Source organism: Miscanthus floridulus, chromosome 19 (assembly GCF_019320115.1).
Source record: "Miscanthus floridulus cultivar M001 chromosome 19, ASM1932011v1, whole genome shotgun sequence".
Classification (NCBI taxonomy): Eukaryota; Viridiplantae; Streptophyta; class Magnoliopsida; order Poales; family Poaceae; genus Miscanthus; species Miscanthus floridulus.
Genome location: NC_089598.1, coordinates 19,548,101 through 19,565,066, shown reverse-complemented (window position 1 = coordinate 19,565,066; position 16,966 = coordinate 19,548,101). Strand labels below are relative to the sequence as shown.

At 52.7% G+C, this 16,966-nt stretch overlaps 1 protein-coding gene across 1 annotated transcript; it reads right to left on the bottom strand.

Moving 5' to 3' along the window:
* Window positions 1-1,811: 1,811 nt before the first annotated feature.
* Window positions 1,812-2,547, bottom strand: LOC136525670 (uncharacterized). Its single transcript, XM_066518579.1, has 3 exons — window positions 2,530-2,547; window positions 2,031-2,456; window positions 1,812-1,937 (listed from the first exon to the last, which is right to left on the bottom strand). Exons 1-3 carry the CDS (start codon window positions 2,545-2,547, stop codon window positions 1,812-1,814), a joined length of 570 nt encoding a protein of 189 aa, XP_066374676.1.
* Between the last annotated feature and the right edge of the window lie 14,419 nt (window positions 2,548-16,966).

Genomic DNA, 16,966 nt, shown 5'->3' with positions numbered 1-16,966 from the left:
GAACGACCCTCGTGGACGAGCAATCCACCAGAACCTCCGGGCACTGTTGGAGACCGCCGCCGTTTAGCAAGCGGAATGCTCTGTATCGCGACGCCGACTCACAACCATGCTCCCCATCCGGGGAATAGGGACGCAGTAGATGGGGCACTACACCCTGTCATCGCCACAACCATCAATTGTGGCACAAGAAGCCGCAACCGCCCCTCGTCTTGACATGATGACCGCCCCATGCCGATCGCCCATCTACGCGCAGCTCGGGCCAAACCAAGACACGTGCAGCGTCGACCGGAGTCCCAGCCCTGACAGCCTAGAACTACGGACCTTTGTCCAACAACCCCAGCAAGTGCCTTTTCCGCCGCGCTTCAACGGGGTCCGCGACAAAGGTAAGGCCAGACGCTAGGATCAAGACGAGGGCCCCTCCACGCAGAGGGGAAAAAAGAACAGAAAGGATCGCCGCCAACCGGCTAACTTCGTGTCGGTCGCCCCGGCCGATCACGCGGGCACACAGCCCCGGCAAGACACTCTGGGCCACTTTCATGAGCTCATGGAGAGCCCGTGCACCAAGCACAACTATCCGATCAACCATGTCTACAAGGACTGCTAGCTCCTCAAGCGCCTAGTGAGGTAGGCTGATAGGCCAAAGGAGGAAGAAGACGGGGAGGCAGCCCACCGACTGAAGGACGACGACGATGATGCCCTCTCCATGGACCTTGGAACAACTATGTCTTTTACTCTTTTCCTAAGTTTCAGTCTTACCTTTACTTAGCGAACGCTCCTATTAGAGCACCCCGACCCGAACACTTTTCGGCTCAGAGAGCTCGGGGGCTCCACTAGGGGGCTCTACTACCCCTTTGTTGTTGTTTTTACCTTAAGTACTCTTTTGCTTTTGTATGGAGAAATTCCTTCCTACCCTAACGAGGGGGTAGTTTGTTCCTTTGTTTTACCTTACGTAACTTTGCTTTAGAACATTCCGACTGATCGCACCCCGCCTTTTCCTACGGCTACGACCGGTCGAGCCTCGCGGGCCATGCCCCGGGCTCGCAAAGTTGTGACCTACGGAACAAATGGGCAGGTACGAGATAGAAAGAAATTTAAAACAAAATTATGCTAAGGGAAAACTAAGGAACGAAAGGGAACAAGCTTCTCCGAACGGAGCGACTCCATCACAAGAACAAAAACCAATCGCAGTCATTAAAACACACCATGAACATCTTACACGGGGGCTCCCCCACGAACTTAAAACTTCCTACATTTACTAACTACTATTATATTTTTACATGCTACTAGGCCGGCCCGGTGACATCCGACGACGGTGCAACCGACGAAGGCGCAGGCTGCTCACTTCCCGACGGCACGGCATCCGGCTTGGCCAAAACTGGGGCAACATTCACCTCCGACCCAGGCTCCTCGCCATCCGAGAGCTCTGCAGCATCCTCTCCATGCACGCTTTTGGCCAGGTTTTCATGATGGACGTCCATCACCCACTCGGCGGAGACTTGGTCTACCACCGACCGCGCGTACGGCAGCAAGCTCTCCCCGATGGACTGGATGTCCGCCATGCTCATGCCTTCAGTGTATCCGCTACATATGGTGGCGAAGTCTAGGTGCGGATGGTGCGTCCCCACCGCGGTCAGCACCCCCGACGCTCTGTAGAACAGCTCGGATCTGATAAGATCCCGGACCTCCCCCAAGACCTCTGCCAGCTGGATGGCGGGTGCGCTGGTGCTCGGCGCTGACCCAAAGATCTCCGAAACGACGTGTTGGGCAACGTTGCGGATCTGGTCAAGATCCCCCTCAAGAGCACGACGCTCCTAACGGGACTTGGCCAGCTCCTCCGTACGTCGGCCAAGCGTCGCCTTGGTCATCTCCAGGTTCCGCTCCAGCACCTCCACTTTTCCGCCCAGCTCTGCGAGAAGAGCAACGAGCTCAGAAACAGGCTGAGGGAAAAGCCAACACAACAAAAAACAAAAAGGGTACATACCGATGTGAGAAGCCTCGAGGGTGGATAGATCCTCCGCTTGCCGAGCCACCTGCACACGCAGCCGGGCACTCGTGTCCTCCGTCTCCATCACCTGGCCCCAGAGTGCGACCACCTCTCGATCCGCCTCCGATCGGGCCCTCCGCTCCACCTCTAGGGCCTTCTCCGCCGACTCTAGGGCGGTGCGCTCTGGATCAAGGGCCGCCAAGGCCTCCTGAAGCGCCACCTCGGTGTTCACCAGGGACGCTCGCAACTCTGCCTCAGTCTCTGCCTGGCGGACCCTTGCCGCCTCGAGCCCTTGCTCGGCCGCAGTCGCTCGCTCCTCCGCACGCTGCCCCTCCGCCTGCGCCACGGCCGCCTTGGACGCCCGGTCCCGGGACTCGCGGCAAGCGAACTCCGCCCGATGCTCGAGCTCGGCCATCCGGGCATACTCTGACCGGAGGAAGTGGGACTTGCGGGATGACGTCTTCCTTATCTCCTATGAAAGGTAGGCACGCTAAAAACAACCGATAAGGGATTCAAGGGGTAAAAGACAAGTACCGGAAACTCACCTCCACCGCGAGCTGCATGTCGCCCTCAACCAACTGTTGGGCGAACAAAGCCTACTTCCGAGCGCTTTCAAGCTGCGCGGTCAGCTTGGTGAGTTCTGATACCACGACGTGCCCTTGCCCTCCGAAGATGTCCCAGAGCTGACGCTCCTGGGAGTCCCGAAGGATGAACCGCACGCTCGCTGGGTGCTCAGGGCAGGGCCATTCTAGGTCACCCTTCGACACTTCGCCGGAGGGCCCAGCCTCCAACCGTGCCATCGCCAAGTCCCGCGGTAACATCACCGGCCCGCCAGAGGTCCCAGCCACCAACTGGACCACCGCCAGGCTCCGCGACGGCACCAACGGCTCCGACGTGACATCACCGGCGGGTTGCTGCAACGGCACCGATGGCTCCACCGGGACATCTGCCTCATCGTCAGATGGGATCTCCACCACCTCGTCGTCCTGGGCCACCGCTGGGCGTCTCGACCCTGTCCCGGCCACGTCTTCCCTCGGTGCCTTCGGCTCCGACGACAAGGGCGAGCCACGTGACCCTCTACCCGGCAAGGCAGGAAGCTCGCTTTCCCTTACCTCCGTTGCGAGAGTCACCTCCGATGCCACCACCACCATCGGCACCGAGATCGCCGCTAACACTGATGCCATAGCCGCCGCCTCCTCAACAGCCGAACCGGAGGGCACCATCCTCAGAACGGAAGGTCTTGCCACCGCGACATGCTGCAGAATGGGCTTCTAGGTCTCCTGCACAGCAGTCGGGGCAATACTCATCCCCGGCATCCCCAAGCCACTGACGGAAGGTATGGGTCAGTCACACTCCAACAAAAAGCTCAGCCAGCGAAAAACCAAAAGAAAACGGAGAAAGACATACTGGGTGGCGAGCGTCACAACTCTGAAGGCCGACCCCGACCTCAATGCGCCTGCGCATCGAGGACCACTCCCAGACCGCGACCCACGCTGCTTTACTTCGGTGGGGGGCAAAGTCATCCCTACTGGCTCCTGCTCGACCTGCAGGTCATCCCAACCCCTGGCTCGGGAATCCTCGACCGGAGCAACAAGCGCAGTATCCTCCGACTGCGACTCACGCGGCACACGTGCCCCGGTCCGCCCCTCAGATCACCCGGCATGCTCGACTACGCCCATAGCAGGCAGGTCCTCCTCCCACCGCGAGTCACGCGTTGGCACCGGTCCGAGCGACGCGCGAGTGTCAGTCCACCCCTCAACAGACCGCCCGCCTTGCTCCACCACGCAAACAACAGGTGGGGGCAGGGCCGACGACGCTGTCAAGGGGCGCGGTGACCGTGTCCGCTTCGATGCTCGCTCACCGACGACGTCCATGCCCGCTGCGCGTTTCCTCGATGAGGGATCCACCGCACAACGCGCGACCACCAGCTCATCACCAGCGAACGACGTTGCGGTATCACGACACTCCGCCGAGGTCACAACGACCCCGCTTTCCTCCTCATCAGAGAAGACCATATCATCCAGATCCATAGGATCGTCTGACGCGAGTTCCAACTCAATGTCGCTCCTACATTCCTCGGCCCTCGTGCGCTGGACGATCTCCTGCTCCTTCTCCTGCTTCCGCAGGATCTCCTTATTCTTCTTCTTCTTTCGAGCCTCGGCCGCCTTCTTCTGAGCGGTCTACCGAGCCACGCCCTCCGATCCCTTGGGAAGGTGCAGTCGGGACTTATACCTCCCAAGCCCCTACGGAACGAACAAACTAGATCAAAGAAATAGGAAAGAGCAGAGAAGAAGCACGAACAAAAACAAGGGAACGCACCAACGTGGACGCGATCGAGGCGTTGAGCGGTATGGGTTTTCCTGCAACCATCTCCCCGGGCCTCAGCTACAGCACCCGGCCGACGTGACTCCAGACCTCACCCTCTGGCAACTCCTCCGGCGACGCGCGGTTTAGGTCCAACCGGCCGCCGTACTCCCACATCGGCTGCATTCTCTCCTGCCAACGACGCAATCTGGCTGCGGTAGAGGGTGTAGAACACCCGCACTCTATCGAGGCCGCACCTAATGAGCTTCCAAAGCTCCTCTTCGATGGCCTCCACCTTGTGCCTCCCCTTACGGCCGCAACCCCACGACCAGCTTTCCCGCTCCTCCGGCCTCCTGCCGGTGAACACTAGAAACGGCGCCACCTCCGGGTTCCTGATGTAGAACCACTCCCCGTGCCACCCCCAGTTGGAACTGCATGGGGTGTACGCGGCGTACGAACCTCCTACGCTCAGCTTCCTCTGAAGGGCGAAACCCCCCATCGGCATGGCCTCAACCGAGCTCCCCACCGTCAAGGTCCTCCCGGAGAAGAATCACCGGAAGAGATCCGCGTGCGGCTCCATCCCGAGGTCCGCGTGCGGCTCCATCCCGAGGAAGGCCTTGCAGGCAGTGATGAAACCAGCTATATGCAGCACCCCCATCAGATTGAGGTGTTGCAACTCCAAATCCCACTCATTAAGAAGCCCGCGCAGGAACCAGTGCGCGGGGTATCCTAGCTCGCGCTCATGAAAGGTAAGGAAGGACACTACCTTGCCGGGACGAGGTCGTAGGAACTCCTCTTCCCTAGGGACCCTCCAATGCGCCACCTCCTGCGGTGGCAGAAAACCCTTCTTGACGAAAGACTCCAGCACCGACCTCCTCACGGTGGACGACCTCCAGTCCAACATCTTGCTCCGGCTTGCAAAAAAGGATCAGTAAGTTCTCCTCTTCTCCCTCGCCCTCTCCCCCTTCCTTTCCTAGAAACCTTCGTAGCTCTCAGGAATGCTCTCGGTAAGGAGGAAAAAGAAAGGCGGCGGCGGCAGACGACGAACAGGCAAAAGAACGAGGCGAACACCCTCTCTCTTCTCCTACTTAAAGGAAGGGGGCAGCGGTTAGGAAAGGACGTGCCGATCGAGAAGGCGAAGCGACGGGGCGAGAAACTCTCTCTTTCTTCCCATTTAATGCAGATGGGACGCCCCCTGATCGACGAGACGTGCCCAACGTGATGAAACGGCTCCTAATCAGACGGGACACGACCGTGACATGGCCCACAACTACCGCATGACCAGCCACTACCGCACGTCGGGCACAAAAACCAAAGCGTCACCACATGTGGACGGCTCCCCGTCTCCCCAGGCGTGACCTAGAGAGATCCAACAGCGAAACCTCCGCCGGGAGAGACCAACCGGCCTCCTGAGTCAATCGATTCACTCAGGATAAACACCTGAGATACAGGTCCCGGTTGGACGTCTCCGACTGGAGCTCTCCGAACCACGTCTCTCAGGACATCAAAGGTAAGCAATGTTCATTAAATACAAAACTGTTCACATGAGGACTAACCCACGATTGACAAGCGTAGGTCCTGGACGGACGTTTCCGACTGGAGCCTGATGAATCCCATCTCTCCGGTCTTCAAGGTAAAACACTATCAAAGCCCCTCTATTTCAATTTAAAACATTCATACATCCATATGTGCATTTCATTCCATACGCCTGAATCCCCCAGATGGTTAGGGCATGAACCGCCCAGGGGCTCAGGAACTAAGCATCGCACGTGCAGCGAAATGCACCAGAACGCTCCGTGTTGCGCCATGAAGCCGTGGCTTGCCTCATTCGACATGAGCAACCAAATAGAGCCAGGGGAGAAAACCGTAGATGAGCACCGTGCGGCCTTCGCCCGGTCTAGCAAACCGGGTCATCTCAACCTTCTCGTTCGATTCTGAACCTCTCGCCAAGCCTACAGAATCTCCATCGAGGGGAGGCCATTAGGCCACTTGGGTCGCTCTATGGAACGACCTAGGCATCTATCGGGCTACATGTAAAGGAGTATTGGAATGCCACAAGAGGGCTATGCCAACCCCGTCATGAATGACAGACCCGGATTCTGCTCAATCACACCCATTAGCGAGCTCACCGAGCTAGTCTTCGAGCCCAAGCGATCGGGACAGGCGATGAAACTCAACCCCCCTGGTTGTGAGGAACTGGATGGGGTAGCGCAAAAACAACTCACAACCCCCATGAAGGCCCGATAGGGCTCGGGGGTTTAAATGCCATGGGACCGTGACTCCGAACTCGCATCGATAGGATAGGCGACATCCGTCTATGGCTCTTGGGGCTGTGACTCCTGAAATCGCATCGATGGGATAGGCGACATCCAGCTACGGCTCTTGGGACCGCGTACCCTAAACTCGCGTCGACAGGATCGGCGACATCCGGCTATGGCTCCTGGGACCACGACTCCTAAACTCACGTAACGGCTTCAGACGGCTCCACTAACTAAAACTAACTCTCCTGATCCACGGCGAGCACCGACGCCTGGGTCTGCTTGCGACTCCACCTTACCCGATCCCACAGCGCGCACCGACGCCAAAGATCGAACTCTATTGCATCCAAAACTAAGTTATTTTTCATTCACGGCGCGCACCGATGCCAGGGCTTGTTTCAAAACTAAAGACTTCCTCGTCCGATCCCCGGCGCGCATCGACGCTGGGATCATTAAGTTCTATCTCAATCCAATCCCCGCGCATAAAAACACCTCTGCTGCACAATGACGCCGTGGTTAAACAAAATTCTGCCTCAAACTAAAAAACATGCATACACGCCTGCTAAGACAACACCCCCAACTAGTTTGGCTTGAACCGCCTGGGGCTCAGGGGCTACACCCGCGGGTGCGCTCGCACGCACCTACCGGCAAGACAAAAATCCCCTAGACGATTATGTCCGAATCGCCCGGGGGCTCGGGGGCTTCTGTTGGGTTCATAAACCTAGGGTCCCTCGGGACCGGCTTCCACGCCAAGACTCGGCCCAAGAGGACGGCCTTTTCTTCTCCTGGACTGGCCCAAGAGTCTGAACTCAACAGATCGGAGCACTCGCTTCAGGCCCTGGCCACCATCGGCCCATCTTTCCAACCGGAGCACCTCAGGCTCATGCCAACTCCGAATGGCCTCTTTGACCAGAGCGCTGGCTTCAGGCTCTGGCCGCCTTCACACGGCCTCCACTCGGAAAACCTGACCCGAGGACCACCTCCAACCTTGACCCCATGTCTTCGACCGGGGTTCATAGAAAACCCTGCTCATCGCTCATCTCCGACTAGCGCGCCAAAACCGACTAGGGACCATCCGACCAGGGACGCCCGCTCGGAAAGAATCAGAAGGCGTGCGAAGAAAGGCAAGGCATGGCTCACAAGTCAAAACCACTATACCAGGGACCATACCCTACATGGAACAGTGCTCTGCAGCCACCCTGACATGAAGTATTGTTGGGGCCGCTAGAAACTCCCATATGGTAAGCCCCCTCTGCGTGTCTCTGGACATCGATTGCGGTATGGGCTCTAGGATTTGCCATACCGGGTGAACATAGCACAGCTACTCACATGCCACTAGGCATCCAGAAGTATTTTGTAGGTACTGGCGTCATCCTTCCTAAAAAAGATAGCTCGACCTCCCGTGCACATCTGACATCCTACAGTGACATCGACGGTATTGGGGGGCTTCAACCATTATCCAGTTTTCATCACCGTAGGCAGCAAGGCTTAGAAATATCTGTACTCTCTCCCTCTCACCTGTAAAAAGCCATCCCCTTCATCTATAAAAGGGAATGTGCTCCCTCCGACGAGGGGAGATCAACTTCTTCAAGCTCAGACTCACTAGATCGACATCAACACTCCCAACCGCAGGACCACCTAGTTCCGACCATGACCCTTTCGGTCAGAGCTGACCGAACCTCTTGTACACCCCCTTCTTCCTCCTTCTTATTTGTACCCCCACTATAGACTTTGAGCACCTGGGCTCAGGAATAAAGTCACCAACCGACCCTGACTGGACGTAGGGCACATTGCCTGAACCAGTATAAATCATGTGTCATTGAGTGCTAGGCCATCTCCGATCACAACGTACAGCAAAACTACAAATATTTACTAGTTGGTCACTTTCTGCACCGACAATCGGTAACTTAATGAATCTACCCGAAGGATGCCACCCTTTGGGTAGAATCGATAACCTGACCTTAATCTAATTCGAGCAGTGGAGGTCGAACTTAACCGATGCAACCGTACTTGAACTAGATAATGATCGATAAGTAGTTTATACTAGAGCTCGCAAGAGGTCGGCCAGACCGATGTAGCCTTACAAACAGAAACATAAGCCATGACGGTACTTACAGACAAGCCAGAGGTTGGCCGGATCGATGCAGCCCTGCTTATTAAAGAACTCACCAAGATCTACACTACTCCTACTCCTAAGGGTTGGTGTAAAGCCAAAAAAAGTAATTGGTATTGATTGATTGAATGTCTTTTTACAATAGTCATGGTCGAATATTTATACCCGGAATCTAAGCAAGAATCCTACTCAAGTACGACTTATTGCAATCTTTGGTATAAGAGAAAACATTCCTAACTTAGGATAACTTGGACCCTAATCTTTCCCTTTTTGCAGAGTTCGACATGTCTTTCCCGACGCCAACCATGACTTATTGACGTTATCTACTGATGTCATCTGAAGAGAGCCGATTCTAGTGCCGCATCTGAATCAGCTGATATCGATCCTTATGCAATCGATTCCTTGATGACGCAATCTTGGAAGCTTCGAATTCCTGTGTTCTTCTTCCCAAATTTTGGTGTAAACACATGCCCCCCAATTTTGGGATAAAAGTAATTTTATTCTAAAAGTACCACGTCTGCACCATAGTCACGGGTAGAGAATCTGGATCTGGGGCCTACTATCCATCACCTCCACCAACATCCTTACCTGCTTATGAGCTCATACTTCAAAGTTTCACGAGAGCACTATTGCTTCATGGGCACTTGGATCCATCCTTCCAGACCGACTATAAATGTCTATACGACTCTGGCAAGAGCAACCCAACAACTTAGTTATGTTCCTCTTATGCTTGCCTCCTCGAGTGCCCTTGGCTCTGCCAGACCTTTCATGGTCTAATTTCTTGCTATGAGGGTTTTGAGCGGTTAGAACAATTATTGTGCATAGGGTGATTGTGTCGCTCATTTCAGCGCCTTGTCGAGCAAGAGGATTAGTTACTGCAGTTAGAAGAATTCTTATGACATCACCTGAGTTTTCTCACCATGATCACAGAGCTGTTCTAGTGTTTGCAAGGGTTAAAATGTGTGGACACCTTTCCCTTGTTCACTTTATCAAATGCTCATCGGGGAAACCACAGACTTCTTTTCCACGGTTTCCTAGCCACCGAGAAATCGGTTGGATATATGGGAGGTCTTTTTAGTAGGCGGCATTTTCTCTCCCCTAATGCCACTTCTATCTGCTGGCCGATATGACGTGGTCCATGACGACCTTTGGCCTTGTGGGGATCCAGACTCCCTTCAATCCAAAGCAGTCTTAGTGGGTTGATCGTCTGTTAATGTAAACCTTTTGTATCAATCCCACGGTATCTTGTAATTATGGGGAGCAATAAGTCTGAATCCATTATTTTTTATGATCCGTTCCCTGAATTTCCGGAGTGTTGATCCATTTACATAACTGACTTTAATTCCATAACCCCGACAAAGCCTATCTTCTCACCTCCCAGGCTATATATACGGGCCATGGCTGTGGATCAAAAAACAACCTGCTTCGTCACAAACCTTTTGTGTCTTTGGTGCGATTTGCTTTTCAATAGGCTTGAAGGCATGGAGAACAGCAAGCGATTTGCTGAAGAGGCCCTTGACTTGTCTGTGCCACCATGCCAGCGTCTCGTCATCGAGAGGATGCAACCTGTGATCTTGAGCGGATGGACCTTCATCTGAACATGCTATAGGACGTTTTCACCATCTCGGAACATAGGGCCGACTCCACTCAAGCAAGGCTAGCCGAGGCCGAGGCCAGAATCACGGGTGAGATGTCCACCATAATTTTTCTATTTTTTCTATGTTTTGTCTTCAAGATCTTGATTATCTCTCCCTCAAATCTTTCCAGACCTATCGGCCCAGTTGGAAAGCCTTCAATCAGCTACAGAGTATGCGGCAGGATTCGTCAATGCTAGGGGTGCCATGTCGGTGGTTCGCCTGTATGATGTCCCAAACCGTATCAAAGAGGTTGCCCTTCACGGTATTCATCATGGTGTTGTCGTGGCATTAGCTGTCGCGCAAGCTCGTTCTGGCCACGAGCTTCGACTTCTTTCCCATGGTTTCCCAGCCACTGAACACCCTAAGGACCATGAGCGCCTGGTCAAGGACTTCTTCAACACCGCCAACTCCATAGCCCTTGCTTCCTAGGCTGAAGACATAGCGAGCAAAATGTTTCCTATCCTTTAGCTTGTAATAGGAGAAGCTAGCAAACAATCTCTTTGTTTTAAGTGGCTTCTCTTTTGCCCTATACTCATGTTCCATGTACCAATTTGTCTGTGTTTGTTTTTGCTCTATAGGCGATACATATCATATCGGCTTTTATCCCTTCGGGTCTATTTTTTGAACTAGAGGCGATACCCTTCTGGTACTAGCTATTAGAGCCGATGACTGAACAAATCGGCTATCAAGTATTAATCTAAACACTGGGATAATATTTCTTTAGATATTTTCCATTGATTGCTTTGTCAAACTCCTCTTCTCCTCCTAGTGTTTCCAAAATATAAGCATTGCTAGGCGCACAACGTTTAATCCGATAAGGTCCTTCCCAATTAGGTGACCACTTGCCGAACTTGATGTCTCTTGACCCGATCAATAATTTTACCTTCTAGACCAAGCCCCCTTCAGAAATTTTTTTTGCTCTTGACCTTCTTATTGTAATACTTCATAATCCTTAGCTTATTGGCTTCGATATTCTCAAGAGCACGCAGTCGATGGTAACTTAAGTCTTCTAAGTCATCCATCATAAGATTCTTGTAAACTTCGGCTGACAAATCATTTTGCAACGTGGCACGTCTCGATCCAGTTTGAATCTCCTAGGGAAGTACTGCATTATGACCATACACAAGTTCATAAGGTGATGCTTTAATCGATCCATGACAGGCCACCCTATATGCACATAATGCCTCATTAAGCGTTGAATGCCACTTCCTTGGTTGTTCTTCGATCTTCTTCTTGATCAGCTTAATCATAATTTAATTGGATGCCTCTACTTGGCTATTAGCCTGAGCATAGTAAGGAGAAGAATTTAATAACTTAATTCCCATACTGGTAGCAAAATATCTGAACTCTTCTGATGTGAACATGGTCCCCTAATCAATAGTGATAGTTTGAGGAATCCCAAAATAATACACAATATGCTCCTTGACAAAATCAACCATGCTCTTTGAGGTTACCGTCTTCAAAGGAATTGCCTCAACCCACTTAGTGAAGTAATATGTTGCTACCAATATAAACTTATGTCCTTTACTTGAAGGTGGAAAAATCTGGCCAATTAGATCAATTCCCCAACCTCAAAACGGCCATGGTTTGATTATTGGATTCATAGCCGATGCAGGCGATTTCTGAATATTACCAAAACGTTGACAATCCTGGCACCCCTTATAATATTCAAAACAATCTTCCAGTATTGTTGGCCAGAAATATCCAGTCCTGCGAAATAATCCATTTCATCTTATAAGCCGATTGATGAGCTCCACATATCCCTTCATGTATTTCATCCATCAACACCTTGGCCTCTTCTTGATTTAAGCATTTAAGCAACACCCCATCGACTATCTTATAATATAGCTGATCATCTAGCAAAACATACTTAGTCGATTTATACCTTAGTTTCCTGGTAACCTTTGTGATGGATTTTTAAGGTAATCGGCTATTTCAACTCTCCAATCATTAGTCAAGGTTTCACTACTTAAGATCTCTTAAAACGCTCGATAACCTGACGCACTTTGAGCTAACCATTAGCCTCTTGATTATGTGCTCTCGGAATATGCTGAAGGGAAAAATGAGGAAACTCTTTGAGTAACCTCTGGCATTCATCCTAGTATCCCCTCAGAATATCATCTTTACATTCATATAGGTCGATCAACTGATTAATAATTAATTATGAATCTCCAAATACTTCGATCGACTCGGCCTTTACTTCATGAAGAAGCTGAAGTCCCTTAAGAATAGCTTCATATTCTGCTTGATTGTTGGTAACTATTGGTTCAGTTGGAAAAATAAACTCAAAACTTGTCCCCCGAGGTGAAACAATAACAATACCAATGCCACCACCTTACTTGCATGATGATCCACCAAAAAATAACGTCTAAGGTATTAGCTCTACATAGCCAATACTTAGCTTATGATGTTGGGTGACAAAATCGGCTATTACTTGCCCTTTGACTGCTTTAGCTGATTCGTACCTCAAATCAAATTCCAACAACGCAAGAATCAACTTCCCTATTCTCCCATTTAATATCGGCATTGATAGCATGTGCTTGATCACATCAGCCATGGAAACAACTGTACACTCAGCCGATAACAAGTAATATCGTAACTTAGTGCAAGAAAAATATAAGCACAAGCATAATTTTTCAATAGGAGAATATCTTATCTCTGGATCTAAAAACCTTCTACTTAGATAGAAAACAACTCGTTCTTTTTCTTCAAACTCTTGCATTAAGGCCGATCCAATCATTTTGTCATTGGCCAATACGTACAACTTAAAAGGCTTACCTTGCTGAGGAGGGACCAGCACAGGCGGACATTTCATATATTCTTTTATCTCCTCAAATGTCTTTTGTTGTATGTCACCCTATTGAAATTCTTGATCATTTTTCAACTTCAACAAGGGAGAAAATGGCAGAACCCTTTCCGATAAATTTGAAATAAACCTCCTGATAAAATTAATCTTACCAAGCAAGATTGTAACTCTGTTTTGGTAGTTAGGGGCACTGCCTCATCAATTGCTTTTATACTTTTTGACCAATTTCGATTCCTCTCTCATGGACCATAAAACCTAAAAATTGTCCAGCGGATACTCTAAAGGCACACTTATTGGAATTCATCTTTAGACCATGTTTTCTTGTGCACTCCAAAGTCTCCTACAAATCAGCTAGATGTTCCTTGTACTCCTTAGATTTTATCATCACGTCGTCAATGTAGATTTCAACTATTCTGCCGATCAACTTATAAAAAATATAATTCATCGCCCTCTGATAAGTTGCACCAGCATTCTTCAAACCAAAGGTCATAACAACCCATTCAAATAAGCCGATTGCGCTAGGGCACCTAAAACATGTTTTTGCTATGTCTTCCTCAGCCATAAAACCAGACGCTAGGATCAAGACGAGGGCCCCTCCACGTAGAGGGGAAAAAACAGAAAGGATCGCCGCCAACCGGCTAACTTCATGTCGGTCGCCATGGCCGATCACGCGGGCACACAGCCCTGGCAAGACCCTCTAGGCCACTTTCACGAGCTCATGGAGAGCCCGTGCACCAACCACAATTATCCGATCAACCATGTCTACAAGGACTGCAGCTCCTCAAGCGCCTGGTGAGGTAGGCTGACAGGCCAAAGGAGGAAGAAGACAGGGAGGCAGCCCACCGACTGAAGGACGACGATGATGATGCCCTCTCCGTGGACCTTGGAACAAGCTATGTCTTTTACTCTTTTCCTAAGTTTAGTCTTACCTTTACTTAGCGAACGCTCCTATCAGAGCACCCCGACCCGAACACTTTTCGGCTCAGAGCGCTCGGGGGCTTCACTAGGGGGCTCTACTACCCCTTTGTTGTTGTTTTTACCTTAAGTACTCTTTTGCTTTTGTATGGAGAAATTCCTTCCTACCCTAACGAGGGGGTAGTTCGTTCCTTTTTTTACCTTACGTAACTTTGCTTTAGAACATTCTGACTGATCGCACCCCGCCTTTCCCGGCTACGACCGGTCGAGCCTCGTGGCCACGCCCCGGGCTCACAAAGTTGTGACCTACGGAACAAATGGGCAGGTACGAGATAGAAAGAAATTTAAAAAAAATTATGCTAAGGGAAAACTAAGGAACGAAAGGGAACAAGCTTCTCCGAATGGAACGACTCCATCACAAGAACAAAAACCAATCGCAGTCATTAAAACACACCACGAACGTCTTACACGGGGGCCCCCCACGAACTTAAAACTTCCTACATTTACTAACTACTATTATATTTTTACATGCTACTAGGCTGGCCCAGTGACATCCGACGACGGTGCAACCGATGAAGGCGCAGGCTGCTCACTTCCCGATGGCACGGCATCCGGCTTGGCCAAAACTGGGGCAACATTCACCTCCGACCCAGGCATCCTCGCCATCCGAGAGCTATGCAGCATCCTCTCCCATGCACGCTTTTGGCCAGGTCTTCATGATGGAGTCCATCACCCACTCGGCGGAGACTTGGTCTACCACCGACCGCATGTACGGCAGCAAGCTCTCCCCGATGGACTGGATGTCCGCCCATGCTCATGCCTTTCAGTGTATTCGCTACATATGGTGGCAAAGTCCAGGTGCGGATGGTGCGTCCCACCGTGGTTAGCACCCCCGACGCTCTGTAGAACCAGCCCGGATCTAATAAGATCCCGAACCTCCCCCGGGACCTCTGCCAGCTGGATGGCGGGTGCGCTGGTGCTCAGCGCTGACCCAAAGATCTCTGAAACGACGTGTTGGGCAACGTTGCGGATCTGGTCAAGATCCCCCTCAAGAGCACGACGCTCCTAATGGGACTTGGCCAGCTCCTCCGTACGTCGGCCAAGCGTCGCCTTGGTCATCTCCAGGTTCTGCTCCAGCACCTCCACTTTTCCGCCCAGCTCTGCGAGAAGAGCAACGAGCTCAGAAACGGGCTAGGGAAAAGCCAACACAACAAAAAACAAAAAGGGTACATACCGATGTGAGAAGCCTCGAGGGTGGATATATCCTCCGCTTGCCGAGCCACCTGCACACGCAGCCGGGCACTCGCGTCCTCCGTCTCCATCACCTTGGCCCCGGAGTGCGACCACCTCTCGATCCGCCTTCGATCGGGCCCTCCACTCCACCTCTAGGGCCTTCTCCGCCGACTCCAGGGCGGTGCGCTCCGGATCAAGGGCTGCCAAGGCCTCCTGAAGCGCCACCTCGGTGTTCACCAGGGACGCTCGCAACTCTGCCTCAGTCTCGCCTGGCAGACCCTTGCCGCCTTGAGCCCTTGCTCGGTCGCAGTCGCTCGCTCCTCCGCATGCTGCCCCTCCGCCTGCACCACGGCCGCCTTGGACGCCTGGTCCCAGGACTCACGGCAAGCGAACTCTACCCGATGCTCAAGCTCGGCCATCCGGGCATACTCTGACTGGAGGAAGTGGGACTTGCGGGACGACGTCTTCCTTATCTCCTATGAAAGGTAGGCATGCTAAAAACAACCGATAAGGGATTCAAGGGGGTAAAAGACAAGTACCAGAAACTCACCTCCGCCACGAGCTGCATGTCGCCCTCAACCAACTATCGGGCGAACAAAGCCTACTTCTGAGCGCTTTCAAGCTGCGCGGTCAGCTTGGTGAGTTCTGATACCGCGACGTGCCCTTGCCCTCCGAAGATGTCCCAGAGCTGACGCTCCTGGGAGTCCCGAAGGACGAACCGCACGCTCGCTGGGTGCTTAGGGTAGGGCCATTCTAGGTCACCCTCCGACACTTCTGTCGGAGGGCCCAGCCTCCAACCGTGCCATCGCCAAGTCCCGCGGTAACATCACCGGCCCGCCAGAGGTCCTAGCCACCAACTGGACCACCGCCAGGCTCTGCGACGGCATCAACGGCTCCGACGTGACATCACCGGCGGGTTGCTGGCAACGGCACCGATGGCTCCACCGGGACATCTGCCTCATCGTCAGATGGGATCTCCACCACCTCGTCGTCCTAGGCCACCGCTGGGCGTCTCGACCCTGTCCCGGCCACGTCTTCCCTCGGTGCCTTCGGCTCCGACGACAAGGGCGAGCCACGTGATCCTCTACCCGGCAAGGCAGGGAAGCTCGCTTTCCCTTACCTCCTGTTGCGAGAGTCACCTCCGATGCCACCACGCAGCCATCGGCACCAGAGATCGCCGCTAACACTGATGCCATAGCCGCCGCCTCCTCAACAGCCGAACCGAGGGCACCATCCTCAGAACAGAAGGTCTTGCCACCGCGACATGCTGACAGAATGGGCTTCTAGGTCTCCTGCACAGCAGTCGGGGCAATACTCATCCCCAGCATCCCCAAGCCACTGACGGAAGGTATGGGTCAGTCACACTCCAACAAAAAGCTCAGCCAGCGAAAAACCAAAAGAAAACGGAAGAAAGACATACCTGGGTGGCGAGCGTCACAACTCTAAAGGCCAACCCTTGACCTCGAATGCGCCTGCGCATCGAGGACCACTCCCGGACCGCGACCCCGCTGCTTTACTTCGGTGGGGGGGCAATGTCATCCCTACTGGCTCCTGCCCGACCTGTAGGTCATCCCAACCCCCAACTCGGGAATCCTCGACCAGAGCAACAAGCGCAGTATCCTCCGACTGCGACTCACGCGGCACACGTGCCCCGGTCCTGCCCCATCAGATCACCCGGCATGCTCGACTACGCCCATAGCAGGCAGGTCCTCCTCC